The sequence below is a fragment of the Protopterus annectens genome, chromosome 8.part0 (genome assembly GCF_019279795.1).
Source record: "Protopterus annectens isolate FY-2018-M chromosome 8.part0, PAN1.0, whole genome shotgun sequence".
In the NCBI taxonomy this organism is placed as follows: Eukaryota; Metazoa; Chordata; order Ceratodontiformes; family Protopteridae; genus Protopterus; species Protopterus annectens.
In genome coordinates this window covers 116,370,081-116,397,944 of record NC_056741.1, presented here as the reverse complement: position 1 = coordinate 116,397,944, position 27,864 = coordinate 116,370,081, and the positions used below count along the sequence as shown (strand labels likewise).

At 40.3% G+C, this 27,864-nt stretch overlaps 1 protein-coding gene across 1 annotated transcript in view; it reads left to right on the top strand.

Moving 5' to 3' along the window:
• LOC122808154 (CD209 antigen-like protein C) overlaps positions 1–27,864 on the top strand; it is a 1,908,152-nt gene that overhangs the window by 369,577 nt on the left and 1,510,711 nt on the right. The window contains exon 4 of the mRNA XM_044079127.1: positions 2,290–2,406. Within this exon, the coding sequence (XP_043935062.1) occupies positions 2,290–2,406 (117 nt within the window). The remainder of the gene's footprint in view (positions 1–2,289; positions 2,407–27,864) is intronic.

Genomic DNA, 27,864 nt, shown 5'->3' with positions numbered 1-27,864 from the left:
TGGCCTCAAGCTAAATGCCAAAAAGTGTATAGTCATCCCCTTTGGCAAAAACAAAGTGCCCACAAATTACCACATAGGTGGTAATCCATTAAGTACAGAAGAAGTCATTAGGGACCTGGGGACCCAAGTTGATAGCAATCCCTCATTTGACAACCACGTGGCCAAAGTGGTTAGAAAAACATTTTATATAGCCCACCTAATCATGAAGGGATTCACATCTAGATCAGGGGAGGTCATCGTACCTCTTTACTCATCCCTCATCAGGCCCATAATTGAGTACAATGCCCCTTTTGGGATGTACCTTACCAGACACCTGCAGCAACTGGAAGGACCCCAAAAGTACCTCACCAAGACGATCAAAGGGCTCAAACAGATGCCATATGCTGCCCGGTTAAAGAAACTCCAGCTCTACTCAGTGGCATACCGCCTGTTCAGAGGCGATCTGTGCCTGACATATAAAGCCATGTCCAACCCGGAATTAATGGACATGCTGCACCTCAGAAAATCCAAATCCCATCGAGCTACGCTCGAGAGACTTGAACCTCAGCACTGAAATAAATAGGACATGCTGGAGGGACAGATTCATAACCCAGAGGCTCCCTTCACTCTGGAATAAAATCCCAGTCCAAGTTAGGCAGAGTCCCACATTGACTCTCTTCAAGAGGAATCTTGATGAGTGGATGGGAGATCGTAGGTTTACCCCGGCTATCACTTCTGTGTCACTGTTAGACAGAGGCACAGTATACTAACCTCAAAAAAAGGCATAGCAAAATTAATTTAAAATGGGTGGCGAAAGCCAAACACACTCTGGCTAGGCTTATAAATGCCCTAGGGCAGACAGCCTAGTATGAACCTATGAACCTATAAGAATCCGTATTTAGATAGTATATTACAAGTCATCTTGTGGAGAAAAAGGCGTCAGATGTACATTAAGAAATAATTTCTAACTGAATGGTAGTATGTCTTTTATTGCATGGAAGGAGTTTTTTTCACTTTCTGACTGTTTTTTTCCCCATCATTGTGGAGGGCAATTTGCATTGTATTTGTATTTTCATCTATTGTATTAGCCCGACTCTGTTAGAAGAGAAGGTTTTGAAGAATCTGCAGAATGAGCAATCACATACTTTTGCATGCAACTAGAGATCTGCTCTGGGATTCAGAAAGGCTTAGCACAATGTAGAAGCCTTAGCTTGGAAGATTTCCATATCATGAGTGATCTCAGCTCAGAGACTGGACTGTCAGGTGAAGCTGCAGGTTAAAGCAGCAGCCCACGAGAGTGGCTAATGATAATTAGCCATGTGTTCTTCCACAGAAGTGTCCATGACCCACAATTCCCTTGGTCAAAAAAATTTTACTCAAGGAGGAAAAAGTGACCACTGTAATATCATGGCGGTCACTCATTCACTCCTATAAGTGTACTTGCAGTACAGGTAAGTTCAACAAAGATGCAGGGCTGGTGACCATGTCTCATGTGTGTGTGTGTGTGTGTGTGTGTGTGTGTGTGTGTGTGTGTGTGTGTGTGTGTAGGGGGCTGCTTTTGTTAATGTGATGTATGGGCTCCTAGATAGAACACAAGCACAATCAGGTCTAACACCGCAGGTGCCCAATTTAGAGACATAATAATGAGGACTTTCTCATTGTGTTCACACTTGTTTCTCAATCACATTTTTCTCACCATTGCTCTGCATAGCTAATCCACATTAGGCAATTACCTCAAGCGGCAAGGAATTTATTGACTCTAAGCCATAGTCTGCATACACTGTATCACAGTGCTTATGATTCCTTCATTTTGTATAGGCCTCCATCTTGCATGTGCAGATTTAATGGTGCCATTCAGGACACAGGCTATGGAATATTATCTAGCTGCTTGTCAGGTAGGTTTGTGAAAGGGAACAAGTGGACAGAATGAGAGATGCATTTGCCTATGATAAATTAGACATTATTTTGTCAATACAGAGAGGATGTATTGTGCAGCTTATGAAGTATCTACTCATTAATGTCCGACACAAACTTGCCAGTAGACTGTCCCAAACAATATCTACTATATGAAAATTGCTATTTCATGGTCAAAATACAAGCTCACAGCCTTAAAAAAACTGTTGTATATTCAACTGAAACTAATTATAATGTATTATATCTGCCATAGAGAAAAAAAATGTAAATATATCAGAAGTGATGTCTATGTGCATCTTAATTCCATTTTACCTTCTTATTGTATTACTCATACAATTGCAAGGCTCATGAAAATGAAAAGGCAGCAAAGACTAATATGTTTTTTTTTTCTTAAAGCACGAAAAACACAGGAAGATGTAATAAAGATCTGCAAACAACACAGAAAATTGTTAATCATCTCCATAATCGCAGCAATCATCCTGCTGACAGTAATTATAGCTGTAACTATTGGGAGTAAGTTTCTTCATGCAAATAGTGTTTTAAAATATTATTATTGTGTACATGTTTTCAGGAAGTGCAGCATTAGATGACTATTGTCAGAACGTCAGTGTCACATATATTAGTGTAAAATTAAGGGTGAGTCTTCATATTGTGACCATGTGTTAAACAATGTTGTTATCACTTCATATAATTATAGTACACTCATACTATTTGAACAATGCAAAATTAGTTTGATTGCTTTGTGCAGCAACAACAGTTTTAACTATTCTCAGCATATTAGTAGACATTATACTATTTTGTTTATCTCAAGATCAAAGGAGGTAGTGGCCCTATAGAGACTATGCAGACAATGCAGAATAGCAAATAAATCTGTGAATTAAAATCAGTAACATCAAGTCAAATGTTTTGCTTTTCAAATATGCAATAATTAGCAAATGAGTCTGTGGAGTAGGAATCAACAAAATATGTTTTTTTTTTAAATCACACGACAAGTATACACTGAATTCCTAATTTTCAATTGAAGCCCTAAATCTTACATATCTTGATGGGTTGAACCCCATGAGACCATCCACAAAGGTGAAAGGCTCTGCTCCTTATAACATTTATACTAACTCTGAGTTCGCTTTGTTGCAGTTATTAGTCAAATGCCACGACCCACAATGCAGATAATACATCTAACTCACAAGGAATATGACCCCGTACCTAAATAAACAAACACACAAGGTCACCAGTGTGACCAATTTTATTAACAGAAAATCAATAACAGGGTTTACATCAGTTAATCACCACTGTTCAAACTTCAGCTACCAAGTAAGCCATAAATCATTTCCATCAAAAGGACATCTTGTTGCTGGGTGGTATGTCCCAATGTCATTTCATCCACCAATAAATGCTATCTATTAAAGCTACCAGGCCTGCCTGTGCCATGTAAAGTACCTGTCACTCAAGGCCTCACATATAGCCCAGCCAACTCAGGAAAGAAAGAGGAATTAAAAGGGGGGGGGAGAGCAGTTACCCGCCACAAGTTAATAAGCCTGTTTCCCTCCTTTCTTGTCCATGAGACAAGACCTAAGATACTGATTCTCAGTCTTTGCATGTGTGAAACATAGCCCCAGCAGATATGGTGTTGTTCAGAAATGACCATCCATTAATCTAAAGTGAAGTGCAATAAAAAAACAGCATGAAAAACATCCTTTAAAATTCATTAATCATCCGAACATTTGCAAGCAATAACAAGCTTGTAAATATGGTTCAACATTTAGTTTATAATTAACTCTTCACATATACACACACACACACACATATATATATATATATATATATATATACATTTATCATATATATATATATATATATATATATATATATATTAATCTGTGTCTAGTAACAATTAAATATGTAATTAATGAATTAACAACACAAATACTTAAAAGTGAATGGAAACTGTTGCACATTACTATACTAAACCCAGCATCTGCTGGAAGTATAAAAATACGTTCAGATTAAAGATGTCTAAACCAAGTGCAGACAAGTGTCTCCAGGCCAGAGCAAACTAAATTGGATCCATATCCATAAACTCCCATTGTCCCAGGATTGCATGAAGAATCTAATAGGCATGTCACCTGGTGGTCCATAAATTTCAAAGAAGATTTCAGGGTGACGTGAATATGCCAATTTCCAAAGTACCCTGGTATAATAGCAGACCACATAATTTGTGCTCCTGTGAAAACCTCCTTGGCTCTCATCAGCACTTTCAGCATACACAACAGCTTCCTCTTCACAATGATGCCAAGGTAGGTCACTACCTCCTACACGAATAATCAACAGACCAAGGTGATTTAGCTATTCTTGGACACTTTCCAGTATCCCAGAGAGATTTTTCACTGATAGTCCCAGAAAACCCACCCAGACTACCTCAAATAGGGACCACAATAAAAAAATGCAGAAACAATGGGTCTATATTATAAGCTCGAAAGCTTAAAAGAGCAAATGCTCTTTAATCGAGCTGTAAACTTCAAAACCACTAAATAGCAAAAACACAAAACAGCGATTTTTTCCCCCAGGGAATAAAATCGCTGCTCCGCAAAAAAAAAAAAAATTGCAAACACAAAATAAACTGGAGGCTTCACCCCCCCCCCCCGCCACACCCCCTTACTTAAATATACCAACTCTGAGATCACACCACAGTGGAGGAAATGGCAAAGTCCTGAAAATGGCCCAGTGATTTATTTTCCTTGGGAAAAAAATCACTGTTCTGTTTCTTCGCTATTTAGTGATTTCAGTGTTTACAGATCGATAAAAAAGCGTTTGCTCTTTTAAACTTTTGAGCTTCTGATATAGACCCAAAACAATTAACCATGTCCACCAATGAACTTTAAAATAATAAAGACAATAAGTCCATGATACACAAAGAAACATTATTAGAAAAACGTAACTTTATCACTTTCACCTGGTATTGCATTCAGACTGCCGTTTGGACACCCGAGTTTTGTTATTGCAAACAGGGAAAGGTCCAGATCCATGTTGTTAGCATTAGAATGTATGTTTGGTTACACCAAAGTTTGAGAAACAAAGGAATGACCAAGCATTACAATTGTTAGCAAATCTGAAAATGGATCGAGTTAAGTCTAACGAATGTAACTAAAAAAGGAAGAGGACAATCATTGGGCAGCACTCTTATTGACCTGAGTGGATTGTCTGTCTCTGGCCAAGTATGTGGCCTGACCTATATGAAAAGAGTGGGAGGAGTAGCCATCTTTACAAGGATCTCTTAACTAGTTAGGAGTAAACCTAATCTGCCATCTAAATCCTTTGGGGTAAGAGCCTGCCCCTCAAGTAAGTGGAAAACTGGCTTTAATAATAGTAGGGGATGAGTAATAAACACGGTGGGAATTTAACCATAAAATAAGGCAAAGGTCTGTAAAGGGACTTGACCATGATCACCTCTTGTCCCTTTCAAGCCTGATCTGTCTTAGATCTGCAGACCCAGATCCTAACTGAACCCTCCGTAAAAACTAAATTTTCCTATTGATGTGGGACAGCAGATCACTTATTCTGAAGACACCCCAGTATACTGAACAGAATAATGAGACCAAAACCACTGTGGAATAAGGATCCTTAAAGCATAACTTGATACATTTTATAAGAACATTCAATGTTGTCTTACCAATAGGCCTCCATCTGCCTCACCAACTTCCTTATCCCAACCTGTCAAAACCCCATCAGCAATCCATGATTTGGTGAAATCTATCATACCAAACATTTTTGCTAAGAGGCTGAGAACAGACAAATGAATATCTATGGATCTAATAGCTTGTTTGTATATTCAGGGAGAAACCCTCATTTCTGGGGGAGAAAGGCTAAAATAGAATTCCAGTAAAGATAATAGGGCTGATCCATAAGTCTGTCTAGTGTTATTAGCTCAGGATTTACTGAACAACCACAACATCAGTCCTCACCAATCAGCCAAATGTATGCCAGGTTGGCTGTTGCTTCCACCAAGACCTCTGAGAACAGGTGTTAGAGCAGCATGATCTGTGAAAGAGAAAGAGCATCAGCTAATGTATTGTTTTTACCAAGGATGTGCTTACCTGGATATGGCAGGTTAATGTGGATACTGTGCAATACCGAAACCTGGACTACAGACTGCAACCGTCTTTATTTAAAAGACTTATTTTTGAGCACCTGAACAAATATCAAACTGTCTGAGTGAAAAAGCATCTTCTGGTTAGAGAACCTGTCCTGCCAGACCACTGTGGCTACCCCAATTAGCATTAATTCTAAGAATGCAATGTCTTTCTTAATTTCTTTGGGTCATGAGACAGGCCATGGGACTGAAATCCGGTCATCTCTGCAATAATTCCCCATGCTTAGTCGTCAAGAGGTTTTAGTAAACAGGTTTTGTGGCTGAGAGGTGGTCCACTCACATTCACCTTACCAAAAAACACCCCATTGTGGCCTGTGAGAAACTGATGTCAAATAAAGAGGTCATCCTTCACCTTATAGGTTACCCTAGCTTGATGGTGCTTTTTCCTACTGCCCTTAAGGAGTTTAGCTAATGATCTGGTGAAAGCTCTGTCTCAAGATATAGCTCTGCAGTCAAAGCTGAGAAGACCCAACATCACTATGATTGCTGTAACACAAACTTTTTGGGCCATAAGGAATTTGCTTATGATGTTACTGATCTTAGAACGTTTTTCATGGGACAAACAATCATGACTGTTGTGTGACAACTTCCAGAACTACGAATGAAACAAACTTAACAGGGCCTGCCACCTTATCTCTTACCAATGGTACCTATAGCTTTTGACAAAATTAAATGAAATTGCCCAGTTCATCTTTTGCCCCAGAAAAGCCAGAGCCCACCATCTAGATGGTGTATTGCTGACTGGTGTGGGAATCTCCATCACCAGTACCATTGCAATGATGTGTAGAACTTTTTAAAGATCTAACAGGAAACAGAGTAACCCATGGGCATGACAGTGTCAAAGAAAATCTTTCCTTCACAGAAGTTTTCTAGAAGGTACTAGTCCTGCACCTGTATTAGTAGTAACTGGAAGGTAGACTCAGTGTCCAATTCGCACAGCCAGGGGTCAGGAAACTTCTTAATGACAATGATTTCATCATCTGAGGAAGAGTATTGAACTATAGCTTCCTACCTGCTAATGCCATCATTGACAAAATTCCACTAAGGAAGGATAAATGATGGATCAAACAGAATTCTGCTGCCAGTTTCCCAGCCATCAAACCAAATGGGGACACCCTAAAGAGGGGAAGGATGTACATCAAAAGGGCTCAGGTACCTGCCCACCCTAATCACATTAAATAGGAGATTATTAATGACTGCTTTCTTCCAATTTTTAGAATTTAGGTTCTAAGAAATTGAAGTGGAAGGGGAGGCTAAAGACTTTAATGGGACCAAGAAAGAAAAACTTTCACTGATTCTTGCTTTGCTAATGACTTGCGGTAAATTTGTAACAACTGGGTAAGCAGACCCAGGTAAAGCAGTAAATGTGAACTGCTATCTATGCTGCTTGCATCTAAAAATGTGTCCTCCTCTGTTTAACCTTGGGGGGCACCACTTTCAGTCTGAACATCTGAACTTGAGTGAGGGGGTCTTTGTGTCTACTTTATGTACCACAATGAGGGGGGCCTGGCTATGTTTTGTCCAGCATTTTAAACGCTGATAATTTTTATCACAATTACTACCGGTATGTGTAAAATGACAGTCTAGTCAAGAACATAGCCCTTTGCTGTAGGTCCAGGATTCCCTCTATTTGTCTCTCATATCTTTGGTAAAATGTATTGGATTAGCATGGGCTCTATCATTCATGACAAGCCAGGTATCTGGGTGCCTTTCCTCTCATTTAAGCTTTTTTTTTTGACTGTTAAAATTTTCAGAATTCTTGACCATAATGCCATGCTGTACTGAAACAATAGGCCTTCTTGATAGTAAGGAAATATGTAGGAAGAAGTAAAGCTTCTGAAGGAACTTATACCCAAATAGCCATATAATACATGAAATATGAAACCAAGCATCCAGTTATCCCAACTCTGGATCCTGACCGTATTATATTGTTTACTACCAATGGCTGATAAAACCTCCATGAGAGCTTTCAACCCCACTGCAATCAGATTCCAAAATGTACTACACTTTGTCTCAGTCAGTTAGGGCAAGAGCAACCATAAACTGACCTCAACAAATTTTTTCTTTACTTGAAAGTGGTATATGCATTGTCAAAGTAGGCCTGGGTTGGGAAGGGGGTACTAATGAGTGACTTTCTGATGCCTTGTTCACTGAAGCCTTTGTCTCTAATCTGTGTAACAAAGGGGTCGAATTCTGTACCTCAACAACCTTAGACTCCTTATTTTATATATACACTTACACATTTTATGTACATTTTAAGCATATTAAATATTTAAGTAATTATTTATTTTCACAAGTGTAGTTAGGATTTATTTTTCTTCTGGTTTATGTCTGTTTAACTTCCTCACCATTTAATGATTTGTGGTAAGTTGTTTCATTTGATATGTTGATCAATTAACTAATTCATTAATTTAACCAATAAAAGAGCTTAGTATATCTGAGGGAATGGTATATATTGATGTTTCAGTTGCCTCTTTTCAGTCCTGATGAAGTCCCTATACCAGAAGGGATGAAACTGCTTAACAATTTATGTAAAAGCACATTAAAATAGATTATTTTAATTAAATTCCAGGTGCTGTTTTTCTGGATATACTGGGATTCCTCTGCACATCTTTTTCTGCCCTTTTTACTTAGTCAAACAACCTAGTCTTGCCATACTACAGAAGGGTTTCTAAAAACTCTGCCAAATATTTCTCTTCCTGATTTCCAAGAACCACACATGTCCCTGATAACCCAGCCAAATCTAAATTACTTTGGCTATCAATATCTGGTTGATCAGAATCTGAAATCAACAACTGGTGTTACAATGCTGCCATCGCAGATGTGCCCCTGTGATTCCTTCAGCATGGTTTCATTGCTGCACACGGTTCATCCAATAAAGAAGTGTCTCCTCTTTGTTTTGGATACACCAGAAGAGCCTGACAGTGCATTTCTTCCATAGCAGCTTCCTTGAAAAGAGATCCGGCCTGAAGCAGGATCTGTTCCAATCAAGATATATATATATATATATATATATATATATATATATATATATATATATATATATATTTGTAAGCATGTATAGAACCCTATCAGATGATTGAAGTTCTAATTATTTGAAAATCATGTGGTCAGGACCATATGATCGAATTTTAAGAGCTTTGAACATTAAAAAAAAGTTTCTTTTTTATGTTTTTGTAGGGGGCAAGCCCCCCTTGCACCCCCACACTCCCTGCAAATTAAATATACCAACTCTGTCCAACCGCAATCTCCAGTGAAAACATTTGAAGTTTCAAACCTTTTATCATATTGCCCCGACCTTGTGAATTTCAAAGTTTTGAAACTTTGGTCATCTGATAGGGATCCAAATACATATGTGTGTGGTGTGTATGTATTATCTATGCATTTATTAATACCTTGAATAACTAACTTATATCAGCCTATTGGACTCAAAACCATCACTCAACATTTACAATCTTTTTTTTAAATTAATTACATGTATATGACTTCAAGTACCTGTAATATCCTTAATTAGTGGTAGTGTAAATGAGGTGACCCTGAAAGTGCTGAGAAGCCATAACTCTAAAGATTATCTCACTGTAAGGCACATTCCACTGATCACATTAGATGGAGTTGTTCTGTTAATTCACAGAGAACTGCCAAGTTTAAACATCCATTGTGCTTCAGGTAGAATTTGATAGAGATTTGTTACAGGTGATCACCTTTATTGATTTGTACAAACCATGCAATAAAAGTTCAGCATTCGGAAGTGGAAGGTGGAAAACTACGTAGTGACTACCAACTGTTGATGCTGGCATAACCAGTGAAAATCCCCTTAAAACTGGCAATATGAGTCATGCAATCCTAGTTCTAGCCTCTTCCTACAGACTCCCGAACAAGACCACAAATAAGCAGCAGTACTCATGGGCAATTTGACCATATCATTCTCTTAACCTGAGGCATTGACTGAATAAGATGCATTCAACTAGCATACATTGCTGAAGTAAAACGCACCTGTAACTTCTAATTAATTTATTTATTTTATTTATTTATTGACATTTGTTAACCGGGTTAGTCCAGCTGGGCGTTTGGCCCATTTTCAGTGGAGACCTGAGGAGAAAAGCTCCAAGAAATACAGTAACAAGATACAATGAGTTTTTGTGTTATAAATTGTTGAATAAAAAAAAATTATAGTGCTGAAACATTCAAATAATAGAGTTATGCAGACATTACAATATTGAAGGCATACATGGTAGCACACAGTTATCTTATCTGGTGGGGTGTAAGATATAGAGGAGGAGAACTAAAAAAATAAGATGGAATTATTTACATATATACAGTTAGTAGGACTAGAGCTGTTTTTAAGGTACCTAAAAGTGTAGAGAGGTATTTACGAGTAGAGGAATTTCTGATGTTCAGACATGTGTATATATGTGAGTAGGGAAAAGAAGGTAAGGTGAACTTAGATGTAGTAGAGGGGAGGTTGAAGGTAAGGTGTACATAGATGTAGTAGAGGGGAGGTTAACAGTACATATAGTAGAGGTGTAATAAGCAATAAAGATATGAAGTTTAAGGTAATAGAGGTAGGAGAGCTAAGATAGGAGAAGGTGGGGTTAGGTTGGGGTTATGCAGGCACAAATTTTGGAGCTAAGTAGATGGAGTTTGAGCTTTTTTTTAAAGTGGGCTGGGTGAATAGTGGAGTATATGTCTGTAGGAAATTTGTTCCAAGCTTGGACTATAGAACATTTATATAAGAGTTTGCCTACAGATTTCTTTGGTTGGAAGGATTGAAGTAGTTGTAGGTTGGAGGTGCGGAGGGTACGAGCAGGTTTATAGGAAGAGATGAAAGTTGAAAGAGCAGGACAAGATGCAGGCTTGTAGTGAATAGAGTGAACCATTTGAAGTTGGGAAAACAGCAGTAAGTGAGGTAATTCAAGCCAGTTAAGGGATGTAAGGTCTGTGTAATGGTGTGTATTGTATGGAGAGTTTGTGATGAATCTTGCAATCTTATGGTAGGTTTGCTGGAGTTTATGTAAAGTTGTGGATTGAATGTTAGCAAACACTGGGGCAGCATAAAGAAGTAATGGGAGGAGAAAAGCTTGGGCTAGGGTGAGCCTGGCATTTGGAGTTAGGTATATTTTACTTCGATAGAGTAAGCCTAGTTTTTTGTTGGTCTTTTGTATACAGTGCAGGTGATGTAGGTTAAATTTAAGTTAATCATCGATAATGACTCCAAGAAGTTTAGAATGAGCATCAGGTTTATTAAGAGTATTGTTTGAGGAACTAATTGAGAAGGATGCTTTAAGGTGGGAGAGTGAGTGGGGGAGGAATAATAGGAGTTTAGTCTTTTTGGGGTTGAAGATTAGTAGGTTATCTGTTAGCCACTGTTCAGTAGATAGAAAAGATTGCTGAATAAGGGAATGAAGTTTAGAGATGTTGTCAGAGATAGAGATGAGGGTAGAATCATCAGCGTATTGTATAAGGGAGGATAGCTTACATGAAGTGTGAAGATCGTTGGTGAAAATATAGGAGGGGTCCTAGGATGGAGCCCTGAGGAACCCCTGTTGGAACAGGTATAAAGGGAGAAGTTGAGAAGAGCCATCTAATAGATTGTTGTCTGCCAGACAAGTAGCTAGAAAACCAGGAAATGGTGGAGGGTGATAGGTTGAGGTTGGTGGGTTTGGATAAAAGTAGAGGGTGGGAGACTAAGTCAAAGGCTTTAGATAGGTCTAGGAGCAGGTGAGAAATGAGTTTATTGTTGTCGAGGGCCTCAGCAATGGTGTGGGTGAATGTTAGGAGGGCAGTAGCTGTGCTGTGTCTTGGATGGAAGCCATGTTGGGCTGGAGTGAGAAGGTTATGTTGGAGTAGGTGTTTGAGAAGTTGAGTATGAATGCACTTTTCAAGAATTTTAGAGAGGGATGATAAGATGGTGATAGGCCGGTAATTGTATAGGTCTGTCAAATTTCCACCTTTGTGTAAGGGAATGGTATAGAAAGATTTCCACAGGGTAGGCATGGTGGATTCCTGGATAGATCTGTTAATGATAATAGATATTGGGAATGCTATTGAGTCAGCTGCTAATTTTAGGAAAGCAGGAGGTAAGGTGTCAGGGGAGGGGGAGCAGGGTTTTAGCTTTAGAAGAAGAGCTCAGATGAATGATGTGGAGACAGGTTGAAGGGAGAAAGAATTGTTGTCAAGTAAGTTGAGAGGGGTAGGTGGAGGAGTAGTGTTGCTGCAAGATGGTAAGAGAGTCTTTACAGTATTGATAAAGTGAGTATTTAGTAGTGTAGCTGTTTCTTGGTCAGATATATTAGGGTAGGGAGAGGGAGTAGAAGGGTGACCAGGAGAGATAATGTTGTTAATGGCTGACCAGAATTTCTGAGGTTTTAATTTGCTGTTTATTAGATCAGAGTTAAAGAAAGACTTTTTGTCTAGGTTGATTTGTTTTTTGGTTAGATTTCTGAGTTGTCTGTATTTTTGGAGGTGGGGTGATAGCTTGGATTTTGCCCATGCTTTCCATGCCTTGTCTCTTTGGAGCATAAGGGATCTAGTATCTTTAGAGAGCCATGGGGCATGGTTGGCTTTTACTCTAACCTTTCTGGAGGGAGCAAGGGAATTAAGGGTGTTTAAGAATATGTTATTGAAGCTGGATACTGCATCATTTAGGGGGATGTTAGTCAGAAAAGACCAGTTCATGGAGGATAAGATGGAGTTGGATTCTGTAGTATTAAAGTTTGTGAGTTTACGGCACTGTCTGAACAGGTCTGATTTATTTGGTAGGGAGGTATATCTAAAAATAGAGGTAGGTAGGTGGTCACTGAGGTGATCTGGAAGTGTAGAGGGTTGTGGTATAGGTTAGGGGAGTTGGTTAGTATCCAGTCAATTATGGAGATGGATAATGAGCTTTTATGGATTCTAGTGGGAGAGGGTATACGTTGGTGGAAACCATGCAGATTGATATTATTTTGAGGGGAGTCAGTTCTGAGTTTGGTCCAGTCAAGGTTAGTGTCACCTAGAATGAGGGTTTCGTAGGGTGTGTTATGGGTGAACCAGGAAAGGATTTTCTCTAAGGTGGGTAAGTTATTTCCTGGGGGGATATATATTGAGGAAATGGCAATTTTCTTGTGAAGATTAAGATGGTAGTTAGTGATGAGAAGTTCAGCAGGGTGAAAATCAGGGATAGGTGAGGGGAAGGGAGAAAGCTTTAGGTTGTTTGAGTGAAGGATGGCAACACCGCCCCCTTTTTTAGATAGTCTGTCTAAACGATAGATATTGTAGCCTGGTGGGAGAATTTCATTATTTGTAATATGTGGCTTAAGCCAGGTTTCAGAGAGACATAGTATGTGGGGAGTTTTTTGGGCAATCCAAGCATGAAGCTCAGATATTTTATTGGTTAGACTTTGTATGTTTAGAGAGCATATGGATAGGTATTTAGGTAGAGTTGGGTTGGATATGGTAGATGGGGCAGAGGAGTTGGGAAGGTTTGGGGATGTGAGAGAATAGGGGATAGTATGGTTTAGTGTGGAGGTAGAAGAGAGTGGGGCTGTGTAATTAGTTCTAGAGTGGGTGGGACCAGGGTTGGGGTGGATGTCACCTGAGGTGAGTAGGTTATTATTAGGTACTGTGACTTGGAATGTAGATAGGTGTATCTTGAACAGTTTGGACTTAGGTTTATAGTTTGAGGGGGATATATCTAATCTGGTAGATCTTCTTAGTTAGCAGTTGGGGAGGTTGAACAGCACTGGGGAGATATCAAAGTTGGATGGAGTAAAATAGGTGTTTGACATGTATATGGTATGGGAGGATTTAGTGTATGATAGATGGAGGAGAAGGTGAGAGTGGTATGAGGATTGAGTGGTTAGGAGAAAGAGGAGTAGGGAGGTTAGAATGAGATATTGCATTTTAAATAGTTGCTGAAAGGTGAGTGGTGATTGTATGGAGTAAGTCAGAGAGATGGAAAGAGATATAGTATATAGGTAGGTGGTTATTAGCTATTGTGGGAGGAGTAAGATATAATGGGGACAGGAAGTGATGAATAGTTTAGGCTGACAAGAAGTTGTTTATTATTTGATAGTTGGAGGAGGAAAGGGAGGGAGTAGATGGTATAAAGGAAATTGTTGTAGGGGTGGGTGGGAATGGGGGTAGGGTAGAGGAGCGAAGTGAGCCCGAGCATAGCGAGGGTGAACGGAGCGGGGCAATGCTCAGGTAAGGAATGGCACAAACCAATCAGGAAGCAGAGGGATTGGCTGGATTGCATGGAGAGAATAGCACAGCTAGGGAGCAGTTACTTCACTGATTTTCTTTAGTTTAAGTTTTGTTTTTCCTCTTAATTGCTGCTAGGTCAAAAGCATGAACAGTTGGGAGACTAATAAAAATAGTGGTCGGTCTTGCTGGAGAGAGGAAAAAGGACAGCACTCTAAACAATAGCAGGGTGGAATAAAGTGAGTAGAGAAGAGAGAAAAGAGAAAAAGGGAGAGAAAATGTTAGGCTAGGGCTACTGGCGTCTTGTTTCTTGACCTAAGCTACACGTGGCATAAGAGCGTATTCAGACACTAGTTGCTTCACAGTAACTCTAGGGGCATTGAAACAACTGTAGGTAACACAGCTGCAAGTTTAAAAGTATCACTTTCTTTCACAATAATTGGAGACACATACTTAAGTGGTCTTTGTAAAAAGAGGTTTGCTGTTTGCGGAGCCGAAGGGTTTCAGAATAGTGTTCCATGCACAGTGTACTTTAATCGGTGCCCAGGTGATACCACAGGGGAGACTCCACTATAGGCTATAAAGCAAGAGGAGGAGGGGTTAGATTAGAGACAATTTAGAAAACAGTTGATGAAAAACATATCTCACTAAACTAGTAAGGTACATAGAATGAATGAGACACCCCTGACAATTATAATTATTGTTATTATTTGTAATTGCAATCCTTCACCTTTTCACAAAAATAAAAATATGAGAAGTACTTGTAATGACAGAGCCAAACTGGACAGACACAGACATGCCCCTGAAAATAGGAACAGTTGAGAGGTATGCTTGAAGCCTAGCTAAAATTTATTAGTAGGGATCTGTGGACCTGAAAGGGAAAGGATATTGTTGCCAACTGGCCTCCACCTAGCCTGTAGCAAAGCTCACCCCCAGTCATTGCCAGCAATCACAGCACTCTCAAGCAGGAGGACCTTAGAGTATTGGTGGACAAAACACTCCCTACATTTGGCAATCTCGTACATGCTTTTCCACCCGTGCTGCAAGTGTTAAATACCTAGCTGTGCTCCCTGCCTTGCTTGCCTGTCTCTTACACTTCTATCTTTTTAAAATAAATACAAAATGCCAATATATGGCCACAATAGCAAACAAATATACAAGCATCCAACAGAGAAGGACCTGCAATGCTGTGAATGGAGCCAACTGGACAGCAAAGGTTGTGAGGTCAAATGCCACAGAAAGTGAATCCCTGTCTATGAAGACACTCTCTCTTTTTTAAGTAAAATATATGCCCATCTACTATGCACTAAACATCCACAAACTGCAAAACCATGGTCCAAGAATCTCATGTAAATAAAGCAACCCCCTCCTTCTCATTTCTTGTAACAAACGTAGAACCCTGGACTGCAAACAACTGTCATCCAAGGCAATGAAAAAGGCAGAGAGGCAAAAGCAATTTTTAAAGTATTTTTGTCAGCAAATAAGGAATTATATGGCAATCTACCTACATCTACAGGTTGCAGGGCAAACACAGTTGAGGGACCTGGTCTCTCCTTGGAACCTCCCCCCTTCAAGAAGTTTTAACATGCACCACCTATGTGTCTGCCACTACCGTGAACCGAAAGTTTGTGTAATAGAAGAATCTTTTCTTGATTATAGTAACCTTGGACAAACAAGTCTCTGATCTTCAGGCTTTGTCCTGTAATCCTTTTTACTTTATTTTTCACAAAGACATGCTGTCATGGTGGAATAATTTTCTGCCTAAGGTATCCTCTGAGTCAAATCAAAATCTATCTAGTCAGTTGCCAGTATTCTTCCCTAATTTCAGTAATAAGGGTGAACACACGTGTGACATCCCCCCAATGGGCCAGTAATCCAGGAGCCTGAATCCTCATTACTGACACTGGAGAAGGACATGCACTTGTAATACAAATGGGTGCAATCAGTATTCAGATGCAGACCTCTTTGCATCAAGCACAATTTCCCTTAAGAGCACATAGAGGACACATTCAGCCCAGGGTCTGGATGTCTTTATCTGTCTCCAGCCAGGTCCCCAATAAGGCTCCTCACTGGCAATGTGAAACTAGTGCCTTATGTCCCTGCCCAAGTAGCTGACACACACACTCTTGAGATTTAATTTTCACTCACACACACACACACACACACACACACACACACACACACACACACACACACACACACACACACACACACACACAGGGAAGGCTGACACAGATTACCTGCTCTACCAACTTGCCCAGACTGTCAGGTAGAGTCACTGCCACCAGTCAGTCACCATAAGGCTCTTAAAAGGGTATTCAGTTATGCTGATTAATACAAATGGTAATGTTGACCAAACAGCAAGGCTTTTGGGAGTGACTAGAGTTGTCACCAAATAAATGTGTAAATACTCTCAAAGCTTAAATATTTTCTAAAAAGAACAAGCCACAATGAAAAGTTTAAATATATTTAATAATAAATAATAAAAGAACAAGAAAATACTGACTATATATTTACATTAACCACAGAGTTCAAATCACAGGAATATTGAAAAATACATTGATGGACAGACTCAAAGAAAAACGATCTCTAAACTAAGCTTTGCTATATTCCTGACTGAATCTAGGAGAAATACTATTCCTTAATAACTTACTTGATAGAGCAAGGCACAGTGAAATACATGAGCAGTCTTTCTAGCCATGTTTCCAACAACAGAATACTCAGTACTCAGAGTTTACTCCCTGTAAAATATAATATCCAAGAAGGCTTGCAGAATGACCTCATGTGGTCACCTGAATCTAGATTGTCACACTATCCCCCCTTTGAAGTTGAGACAGGAATTTATCATAGATGGCTACAATGCACATCTAAATGTTTATGGTACAGTCTGGGGCTTCCCCTCTTTTCTACTGAGCTAATGAAGAAAGGCTACTTCCAAACCCACTGTCTCCTGTCTTATTCAGCACTATGGGGTTCCATTTAATGGTTTGACAGCTCATTTACAATTCCCTTATTTTTCTTAAAGTAAGCTAACTGGTTAACCTCTGCTGTCTCAGTACCTTCTATTAAAACATATACATTTAATTCAGTTACAGTAATACATGTACATTTCTTTTCATTCCAGGGGGATGCACTGTTGATACATTTTAACAAAAGCAAACCTCACAAATACATTTTCAGCACAAGCATCTGTACAAATCAGTTTGATATGTAAATGACATATAATTATTTACAACATTCCAGCTAGCTGTGCTGGCACAAGTCATGCATCCACTGCCCTACTTCTCATTGCATGACTGACAGTAACTCCTATCATCACACCTCTCGCCCCTTTAAAGACTCAAAGCTAGTTTTTCAAGTACCCCTTGAGAAACATGGTTTGAGAGAAATAAGTCTATCTGGGAATAAGTTACCCCACTCCCTGTCTTGAGAGCCTATCTGCATTGGCATTCCTGACCCCACTACAGTGTTTTACTGTCATGCCGTATGCCTGCAATCTTAAGCTCTACATTGATAACTTGGCATTTTGCTGGCTGGCTTTATGTATACATGTTAAGGGACTGTGGTCTCTAACTACAGTGAATTTCCTTCCATACTGATAAGGCCGAAACTTCCGCATTGCCCATACTATGGCTAAACATTCCTTTTCTACAGCTGCATAACATTCCTCCCTGGGTTGGAGTCTGTGGCTGAAATATACCACTAGGTGCTCTTCTCCCTCTGAGGAAATGTGGCTCAGTACAGCCCCCAACACATAGTATGAAACATCTACCTGCACAACAAATTCTTTGCTATAATCTGGACTGGCAAACACAAAGGATCCTCCCAAAGCTACTTTAAGATTTTGGAATGCTTGCTCACATGCTGGGATCCACACTACCTTATCTGGCCTGTTTTTTCTTGTCAGGTCTGTGAGGGGAGCAGCTATTGTACTATAATTGGGGACAAACTTTCTATAGTACCATGCTGTCCTTAAGAATGCCCTCACCTGCGTTTTGCTAACAGGGGCAGGCCATGCTTGAATGGCTTCCACTTTAGCAGGTTCTGGCCTTATCTTACACTCTCCATCCTATGTCCCAGGTAGGAGACCTCTGCCATACCAACCTGACACTTACTGGGGTTAATGGTCAACCCTGACATTTGCAGTCTGCCCAGCACCTCCCTGACATGCTGAATGTGCTCTTGCCAGGAATGTCTGCAGATGGCAGTATCATCCAGGTAAGCAAAGGCATAATCTCCTGCTGCTAGGATATAATCTACCAGCCTCTGGAAAGTTGCTGGGGCATTTTTGATCCCAAAGGGCATCTTCATAAACTCATACAAGCCAAAATAAGTCAGAAAGGCTGAACTCTCACTAGTGTTGGGAGTCAAGAGCACTTGCCAGTAGCCCTTGGTCAGATCAGTAGTGGTCAGATACGTATCCCCACCCAGCTTCTCTAAGGCTTCATCTGTCCTAGGTGTGGGGTAGGCATCTGACTCTGTGTGACTATTTAGTCTTCTGTAGTTCACACAGAACCCGGTGCTGCCATCCTTCTTTGGTATCAGCACCACTGGGGAGGCCCAGGGACTACTGGATTCCTGGATTTCTCCCAGTTCCACCATCTACTGTATTTCCTTCCTCAGACTCTGATTCACTGTAAGGGGCCTGCTTGATAGGCTTTTGGGGCCCTGTATCCACATGGTGCTGCATCAGGTGGGTGCACCCTGGTTTCTGAGTGAACATGGCCCCAAACTCATGTAACACTGTTCAGATTTCTTGAAACTGTGTAGGGGATAGCCACTGGGACATTGCTATCCCTCCAACTGAGGTGTCAGTCCAAGCCTCACTGAGGAGATCAGTCACCAGATCCCTCCAGACTCCTCCTGCCATCCACTGCAAATACTCAGCACAAGGACCTCCTTGTCATGGTAAGGCTTCATCATGTTAGCATGGTACAGTTTGTAGTAGTTCTACCATGTAGTTAACATCACTGACCTTTCTTACCATTTTGAAGGGTCCCTGCCAAGCTGCCTGCAGCTTATCGTGTTTGACAGGAATGAGCACCATCACCTGCTATCCTGTAGCATACTCTCTGGCTCAAACATTCCTGTTATATCAGAGCTTTTTCTGCTGTTGGATTCCTACCAGGTTCTTCTGGGCCAAGCCCATGAGCTCTCTAAACCTTGTCCTGAGGTTTAGGACATATGTCACAACAGACTCTGGGTTTCATGCTCATCCTCCTACTCATCGCAAATCATATCTAAAGGTCCCCTCACCCTGCACCGATAAAGCATAAAGAAAAACTTGTGGATTCTTGGGGTACCTCTCTGTAAGCAGACAACAGATGGGCCAAATATTTGTCCCACTCTCTCTTAAACTTGTCTATAAATGCCCATAGCATGGTCTTTAGTGTAGACTTTAACCTCTCCACAAGACCATTAGTCTGGGGGTGGTAGGCAGTTTTCTTTAGGTGCTTCCACCCACGGAGGTCCTGCAGACAAGCCAGCAGGTTAAAATTGGCACATCTGTCAGTCAATATTTCTCTTGGGAAACCTACTCTGCTGAAAATCTCTAGCAAAGCATTTGCCACCTTCTCTGCCTTGATGGAGAACAGAGCCACTGCCTCAGAGTATCTAGTAGCATAATGTACTACCACACACTGTTTGGGATTTAATTTTCACACACACACACACACACACACACACACACACACACACACACACACACACACACACACACACACACACACACACAAACACAGAAGGCTGACACAGATTACCTGCTCTGCTAACTTTGCCCAGACTAGAAGGTAGATTCACTGCCTCCAGTCAGTTACTATAAGGCTCTTAAAAGGGTATCCAGGTATGCTGAGTGGTTAATATTAATACAAATGGTAACGTTGACCACACAGCAAAGCTTTCAGGAGTGACCAGAGTTGTCATCAAATAAATATGTACAAATTCTCTCAAAGCTTAAATATTTGCTAGAAAGGACCAGCCGCAATGAAAAGTTTAAATATTTTAAATAATAAAAGAGCAGGAAATACTAAATATATATTTACAGTAAACCATAGAATTCAAATCACAGGAAACACTGACAATAACATTGATGTTCAGACTCATACAAATAAAGAAAAACAATCTCTAAACTAAGCTTCCCTGTATTCCTGACTGACTCTAGGAGAATTACTATTCCCTAAGAACTTACTTGATAGAGCAAGGCACAATAAAATATGTGAGCAGTCTTTCTAGTCATGTTCCCCACAACAGAATACTCAATACTCAGAGATTACTCCCTGTAAACTATAATATCCAAGATGGCCTGCAGAATGACGTCACCTGATCATCTGACTCTAGGTTTTCACAGTATCCACCTTTGAAGCTGAGGCAGGAATTTAGCATATATGGCTACAATACACATTTAAATGCTTATGGCAGTGTCTGAGGCTTCCTCTCTTTTTACTGAGCTAATGAATAAAGGCTTCTTCAAGACCCATTGTCTCCATTCCTACTCAGCACTGTGGGGTACCATTTTAATGATTTAACAGCTAATTTACATTTTCCTTATTTATCCTAAAGTAACCTAGCTGGTTGACCTCCACTGTCCCACTATTCTCTATAATAGCATATGCACTTAATTCAGTTACAGTAACACATGTACATTTGTTTTCATTGCAGCAGGGTGCACTGTTGATACATTTTAACACAAGCAAACTTCACAAATATATTTTCAGTGCAAGCATCTGTACAAGTCATTCTGATATACAAATGACGTAGTTACAAAATTCCAGCTAGCTGTGCTGGCACAAGTCACCAAGTCACACATCCTCTGCCCTACTTCTCCTGTAATGGCTGGCAGTACCTCCTATTATCACAACGTGCTTGGGCCTTCATCAACAATTGAGAATCTAAGTGGACAAGACCATAATTTCAGAAAATTAAATTAGCTTTTCATGTCTTTTTTTACAGCTAAGCTTGGTAAACCAGTTCCTAAGATCACTTTTTCCAGTTTGTGTTTTGACTGCATTTCTTTTGTTTATACAACTAATCATTTATCATTACCTTCCAGACCAAAAGCACCTTCCATGAGTACAGTGTCTACTTTAACAGCCTTATTTGTTCAGCGGCCACCTAGTTAGAATTTCATACCATTGTGCTCCATTATAAACAAAGGTAGATAAAAAAGCATGGTTGGTTGCCCTGCATGCTAATGAACATATAATTAGCAGCTGTCTGTGTTAATGAGTCAGAACAAGATGGAAGAGCAATTCAGAAATGTACAAAGATCAAGCAACAGAGCTGCACTGACTGCATATTTGTACATGGAAAATGCTCATGTTTAGACTGGGGACATCATTAAGTAATGTAAGGGGGTTGTTTCACCTTTTTTAAATGTGCATCTACAGGACTATCGTATTGTTGCTTCCATGCACAACTGTATGTGGCATCACTACTGGAAGTGCAGGGTCATCCAACCTCTCTGTTATCATTTCATGGACTCCACAACACCAACATTGTGTACTGGTACTGAATGAATAAGGGTACAGTTCAAGAAATTGTTCACATGTGTAGGCCTCATCTGCAATCCTGTGGGAGTTATGTAGTACTTATCTCATTGGTTCCCCAGGAGTGTGTGCCTTTACATATATGAGCTACAGGATCTTTCAGTAACCTACTGGTGAAACAGTAGGGGTATCTCAGACATTTGCCTCTGGAATACTCCATCAGTTCTTCAATGCCATGCTTCAGCATGTGGTGGAGCACATGTGAGTCCCATGCACCACAGAGATGAGAGATATAACCATGCAAGATTTCTATGATGCATCCTATTTCCCTAAACTACTGGGGGCCATAGACTGCACCCTCATTGAAATAAAGGCCTCACTTCATGATCTGGAAGGAGGTATGTGAACCACAAAGGGTATTACTGCATCAACTGCCAGGTGGTACGTAACACAATGGGTACATCTACAATGTATATACAGGCTACCCAGGTAGTTGTCATGACTCATACATATGATTCACCTGTAGCAGTACCAGCAGTTAGTGAGCAGTGACTTTCCACAGGAATGCCAGTTATATCTTGGAGAAATTGGTTCATGACACCTCTAAGAAGGGTATAACTATGCACAGTCACAAACAAGTAATATTATTGAGTACATGCTAGGGCTGCTAAAGTCACAATTTTACTGTTTGAATTCATCCAGTAATGGCCTACAGTTTGATACTGCCACATATGCCAAAATAGTTTCAGTGTGCAATGTTACACAATATTACACTTAGGAAGTAGTTACAGCAGGGTATCTACTTGCAGGGACAGCAGTTCTCAGCACAACAGGTAGTGAAGTCAGAGTAAGATGAGAAGTCAAAAATGGAACCTGCAGTAGGGGATTATCCTGCCAGATGGGGGAAAGCACATCTTGTTGCTGCACCATCAAAGAGTCAGTGAATTAAGCATAGCATAAGAGCACAGTACACAAAGAGTTAAACAAAGAGAGTACAGTAAAAATGAGGCACACCAAACCAGAATCAGGCTATGCTTACCTATGCATAGGCTGGCCATACTGTGCATCACACTTGGGCAACCTGAGTGACAATGCACAAAGTGCAAGACAAGGTTATCAGCATTTATGGAGATGGAGAAGGGAAGACAAGAGAGCATGTCTTTCATGGGGAAGTGTGTGAATATGAGTACGGAGGAGTATGAAGGTAAAAAGTGCTTTTACATGAGTTGTTAACTATTTGTTGGAGGTGCTTTACTGACAAGAAGGGCTGGTGCCAGTGGAGGTGTGTGATTTACCGGAGGGCTGTTGTGGTGTGAGTAGAAGTCTGCAGTGATGCAGCCTCAGCAGTACTTGCAGCATCAGACATGTCCAAGACATGCATGGTAGAAGGTTTAATAGTCCATGTGTGCCCCTTGCCATAAGAGCTGGCTGTCCCAGGAAATACAGTGAATGTACCACAAAAAAACAGGGACAGCCTCTCCCTAGAATAGATACCTCCACAGCAGATGTTTCTGTGGAAGTGCTAATGCTGTGAAAGTGGGATATAACTCATCCATGGTCATGTTGGCTAACATCTGTGGGTGTAGCAGATGACAGGCTCTATGAACAGCTTCTCATTGCATGATCCAGTGTATGATTCCATCTATCCAAGGAATCACACATACAGGATGGCATGCACTTCCATAGGCCATCATGTACACCCTGGATAACCCTCCCTGTCTCTGCCACTTCTGTGGTGATACTGACCTTTTCCTCCATGATGATCCTGCACATTTGTTGGGTTGCAGCCACTGATCGCACCAACCTTAGGGGGAGAGTGGTAACCATATATCCAGCACACACTATTACCAACCACTGCTAGGAATACATTCAGACATCTGTATACCTGGGGGGTGGAGCACCTGTCCTTTCTGTGATGTCTTGGTGGCCTGGGTATCTGTAGGCATGCAGACTGTGTCATTTGTCTCTGTTGATAATGCAGTAGTCACATTTCTTTTGTCCAGCATATACAATGTACTCCTTCATTGTGTTAGCTGTTCTTCTCCATTATTATCAGAGGTTGCACTAGGCAGGGGAAGTTCCATATTGCTGGTGCTGGATAAAGAATCCCCACTGAATAAACCAAAGCACAAAATATCCAGAGTAAGTATAACCCAACACCAGAATAAAATATGCAACTGTGAGTTTTACAAATATAAACATGACAAAAAATACTCATATGAGCATCTCTCTCTCTCTCTCTCTCACCAAACATATTTGAAAAACCTATATACAGCTATTTACCAACATTAATGGATATGGCCTGTTACATGATGCACATCTTGGCTATTGCATTGTCTTCTGTAACCTTACTAGCCTGTTTATGGTCACAGATACTATTGGGGTAGCACAGTGGTGCAACAGTTAACTTTGTCACCTCATAGCAAGAGGTTCTCCATTTCGATTCTCAGCTGATGTGCCTTCTGTGCAGAGTCTGCACATCCTCCCTCTGTTTGCATGGGTTTCCTCTGGGTACTCTGGTTTCTTCCCACATTTCAAAGACATGCATCTGGAGTGCTTCTCCCCAGGCCTCTGCTGAAAATTGGTTCTATCCTAGTCAATAAATGCATGTCTGCTTTACATCTTTCCCAATCCCTCAGAGCCACATACTCCAGGGATCTAAACCTTGTCATCACAATAAACAAAACATGCTGGAGGGATAATTTCCTGACCAAGAGACTCCCCAGACTCTGGAATAGACTGCCCATACATGTCAAGCAGAGCACTTCTTTGGCCCTCTTCAAAAGGAACCTTGACGACTAGATGGGAAAAAGGAAATTCACCCCGGGGATCACGTCAGTCCAGGGAAGTAAATAGTGTGGTAAGTAATAGCCAGGGAATTGTTATGGCTAGGCTTGTATAGGCCCTAGGGCCGATAGCCTAGTACCAACCTATGAACAACCAGAATGACAGACATTACTGCAGGCCTCTTTGTTGACATAACAAGGGATTTTGAAACAATCAACTATAGCCTTCTTCTCAATAAACTCAAACGACTCAACTTTGGAGATAATACTGTTTGCTTGTTTATGAACTATTTAAAAGGTCGAACCATCCACGTCTGTAACAATGTCTCTTCTTCTGCTACTGACACACTTAATACAATGTGCCAAAAAGGTCCCTCCTCTCTTCTCTCTCCTCTCCTGTCTTCCTAGAATTACCAAATCTTAAATCAATAATTCATGCAGACGATATGCAGCTCCTGCAATCCAGTACAAGCTTCTCTGACCTGCAAAATAAGTTACAGGACATCTTCACTCAGTTATGAACCAACTCCACTTCTAACAAACTACTAATTAACCCTAATAATTAACACTGGTCTTTGCCTCATCCCTAAAATTACCCCATTATCCTTCCTGTTCTCATAACAGATCCTAGTGGGAACATGACACTTAATGCCACTGAAAAGAGGTTCCTTAGGCAGCATATTTGACCCTACATTCTCTTTTACCATAATTATAGATTTTATGAGTAATGAAGTCCTTGCTCAATTAAAACTATGCTGCAAGATTAGTCACCTCCTTTCACCCACTGTTCACAGGACCATTGTTAAAAGTATTTTAATGCCCAAACTAGAATATGGCCTTTCTTTTCTTGTTATGTATTCAGCCCACAGTTCTCCTAGAATACAGACTGCTGGGAATAAAATCTGCAGATTATATTATCAGACCCCCAGCTGTATCATTTCAATTTACTAAAAAATTACATTTGGATTTCAGTGCCTCATATGGCCATTTTTCTTCTTCTAAGTATTCTAATTTACAATGTTCTAAAAGACTGCTGCTACCTAACTGTAAGTAAACTACCTTTAGAAGATAACCCTTATAAACTCAGAAGTACAACTGACAACATTTTTTCTCTTGTACACCCACCATTTAAAACTGTTGTAGGTGAGACAGCCATTTCTAGACTGGGACCTGCTACCTAGAACAGGGTTGCCAGATTTCCGGCAACCCAGGTAGGGACAAAAAAAAAATAGAAGGTCTCTCACGAAGTGAAGACCAAAAAAAAAAAAAAAAAAAAAAAAAAGGTCTTTAATGCGGAACTATTAAAGAACTGAGCTAGCTCACTCTGCCTGCAGGCTGCAATAAACACTGAGCTTCTCGTGTTTAATGCATTGCAGTTCCGCATTAAACACGAGAAGCTCCGTGTTTGGCGCTTTTGATTGGCCGTATGCCGGCATATGGGCCAATCAAAATCGTGTCGTGTTTTAATGCGGAACACAAGAAGCTCCGTGTTTAGCAATTTTTGATTGGCCCGTATGCCAGGTATACGGGTCAATCAAAAAAAAAAAAAAAAAAACAAAGTGGAGGCTGGCCGGGATTTAAACCGGCAGGGCGGGACTCGGGATCAGGCTACTGATCTCGGGACAGTCCCGCCCAAATAGGGACGTCTGGCAACCCTGACCTAGAACCATCTGCCTACTGACATCAAAAATTTAAAAAACATTAAAAGCTTCAAAGATGCATTTGAAGAGCATACCTTTACTGAATCTAACTGTAACTGCTACCATGACAGTGGTTAGTTAACTTACCACCCCTTATCATGGATAATAGAATATATTTAAGAAACTTTTCTCAACCTCATACTATGACATCTTATACACATATCACATATATTTTATATGCATATAGGAGTTGTGTTTATGTATATGTATGATTACACAGCATTGTATGCTTATCCTTTCTTACAATTTGTTTATATATTTTTCTTTGCTCTTCTCTTTATGCACTCTAATTAGTTCTTTTTTAATCACACCCTATCTGCATTGAATAATATCATTATGTACTGAATTTTGGTATGTACTCATTCTGTATACATTGTTGTCGATTAAGAAGATCACAATGTATTTTCTATTCTTTGAGCTCAGGTCATGTTTGAAAAGGGTCAAAAGTCCAGTCCACTTACCCAATGAACAAATAAATACATGAATTCATTAATTAAGAAATAAAAAAATAAAGAAAACAGTGGATTTATATATGTTTGGTGTTAGCGTGTAGTATAACAACTGAGTGCGTGTAGTATAACAACTGAGTGCGTAGCACTAGTATCAGCCACAGGGCTGTAGTGAGGGAGGTTTAGACTACGCAGTAACTGTTTACACTCTGAGAGTGGCTGAATGACTATACTTAGGTTTCAACTTATTGATAACGTACTAGAGTATTGCTAACGCTGTGTTTTAAACATTGAACTTTACCCAATAATTATGATTTTTCATTTCATACTACTTGCCAATTGAACTGCAAATGTAAAGGGAATGATGTAAACCCTGTCTATGTATCTGCGTTTTCCTTACAGGCACTACCCTTTCTACTCTCCCCGCTGGCTATATTCTACCTATCCTGAGGGTCGCTAAAACTGAACAGTACCCACAGCCAAGCTCTCATCTCTTGGTGCCTTCAATTGTGAAAAAAAAAACAAGGTTAATCACTTACCAAATGTCTAGCTAAAGAAATAAGTACAAATATATATGTAGAACCGCTGGTGTACTGGGTTCAAAGAAACGGCAGTAAAATCCATAAAAAATTGAACTAAAAATTACATCTCCCAAAGATTCTGGAAACAAAAAGAGCTCATAAAACACAGTTAGAGTATTTTGTGTTTTGGGTTACTTGCTGTATTAAAATTCTTCTTGCCTGATGTTCTTCATCTCACATTGCTGCAGTCCTAACACTTGGGTAGTCCGCTGTCCCAGTCGGCCCGAATACCAAAGTATAAGGCTGACGTCGGTCAAGGCGCACTAGTCTGACGTCAGGACGTCAGGGTACAAATGCGCATGACCGACGTCATATCCTCAGTCTTTTTTGCCGCATGGTCCGATGCAGAAGCAGCGTTGCAAGTGCAGGTTGGCGTTCTGAGATTTTCCGAAGTCGGAGTTTCAGACCGAATCAAAGTTGGCTAAGTACCCCGTTGGGGAATATTTTGGTTTTTTCTTGCCTCAGTATTTTACGGATGTCAGAAAAGTGAATAACTGTATTTCTTGTGGGAAACAGATACCTCATAGGGATTACCATACCTTGTGTATACCTTGTTTAGGGCCTGAGCACGGCGTTGTTGGCTGTCGCTCTTGTGCTAGATTTAACAAGCACTATAAAGAAGATTAGATTGTGCCAGGTTAGT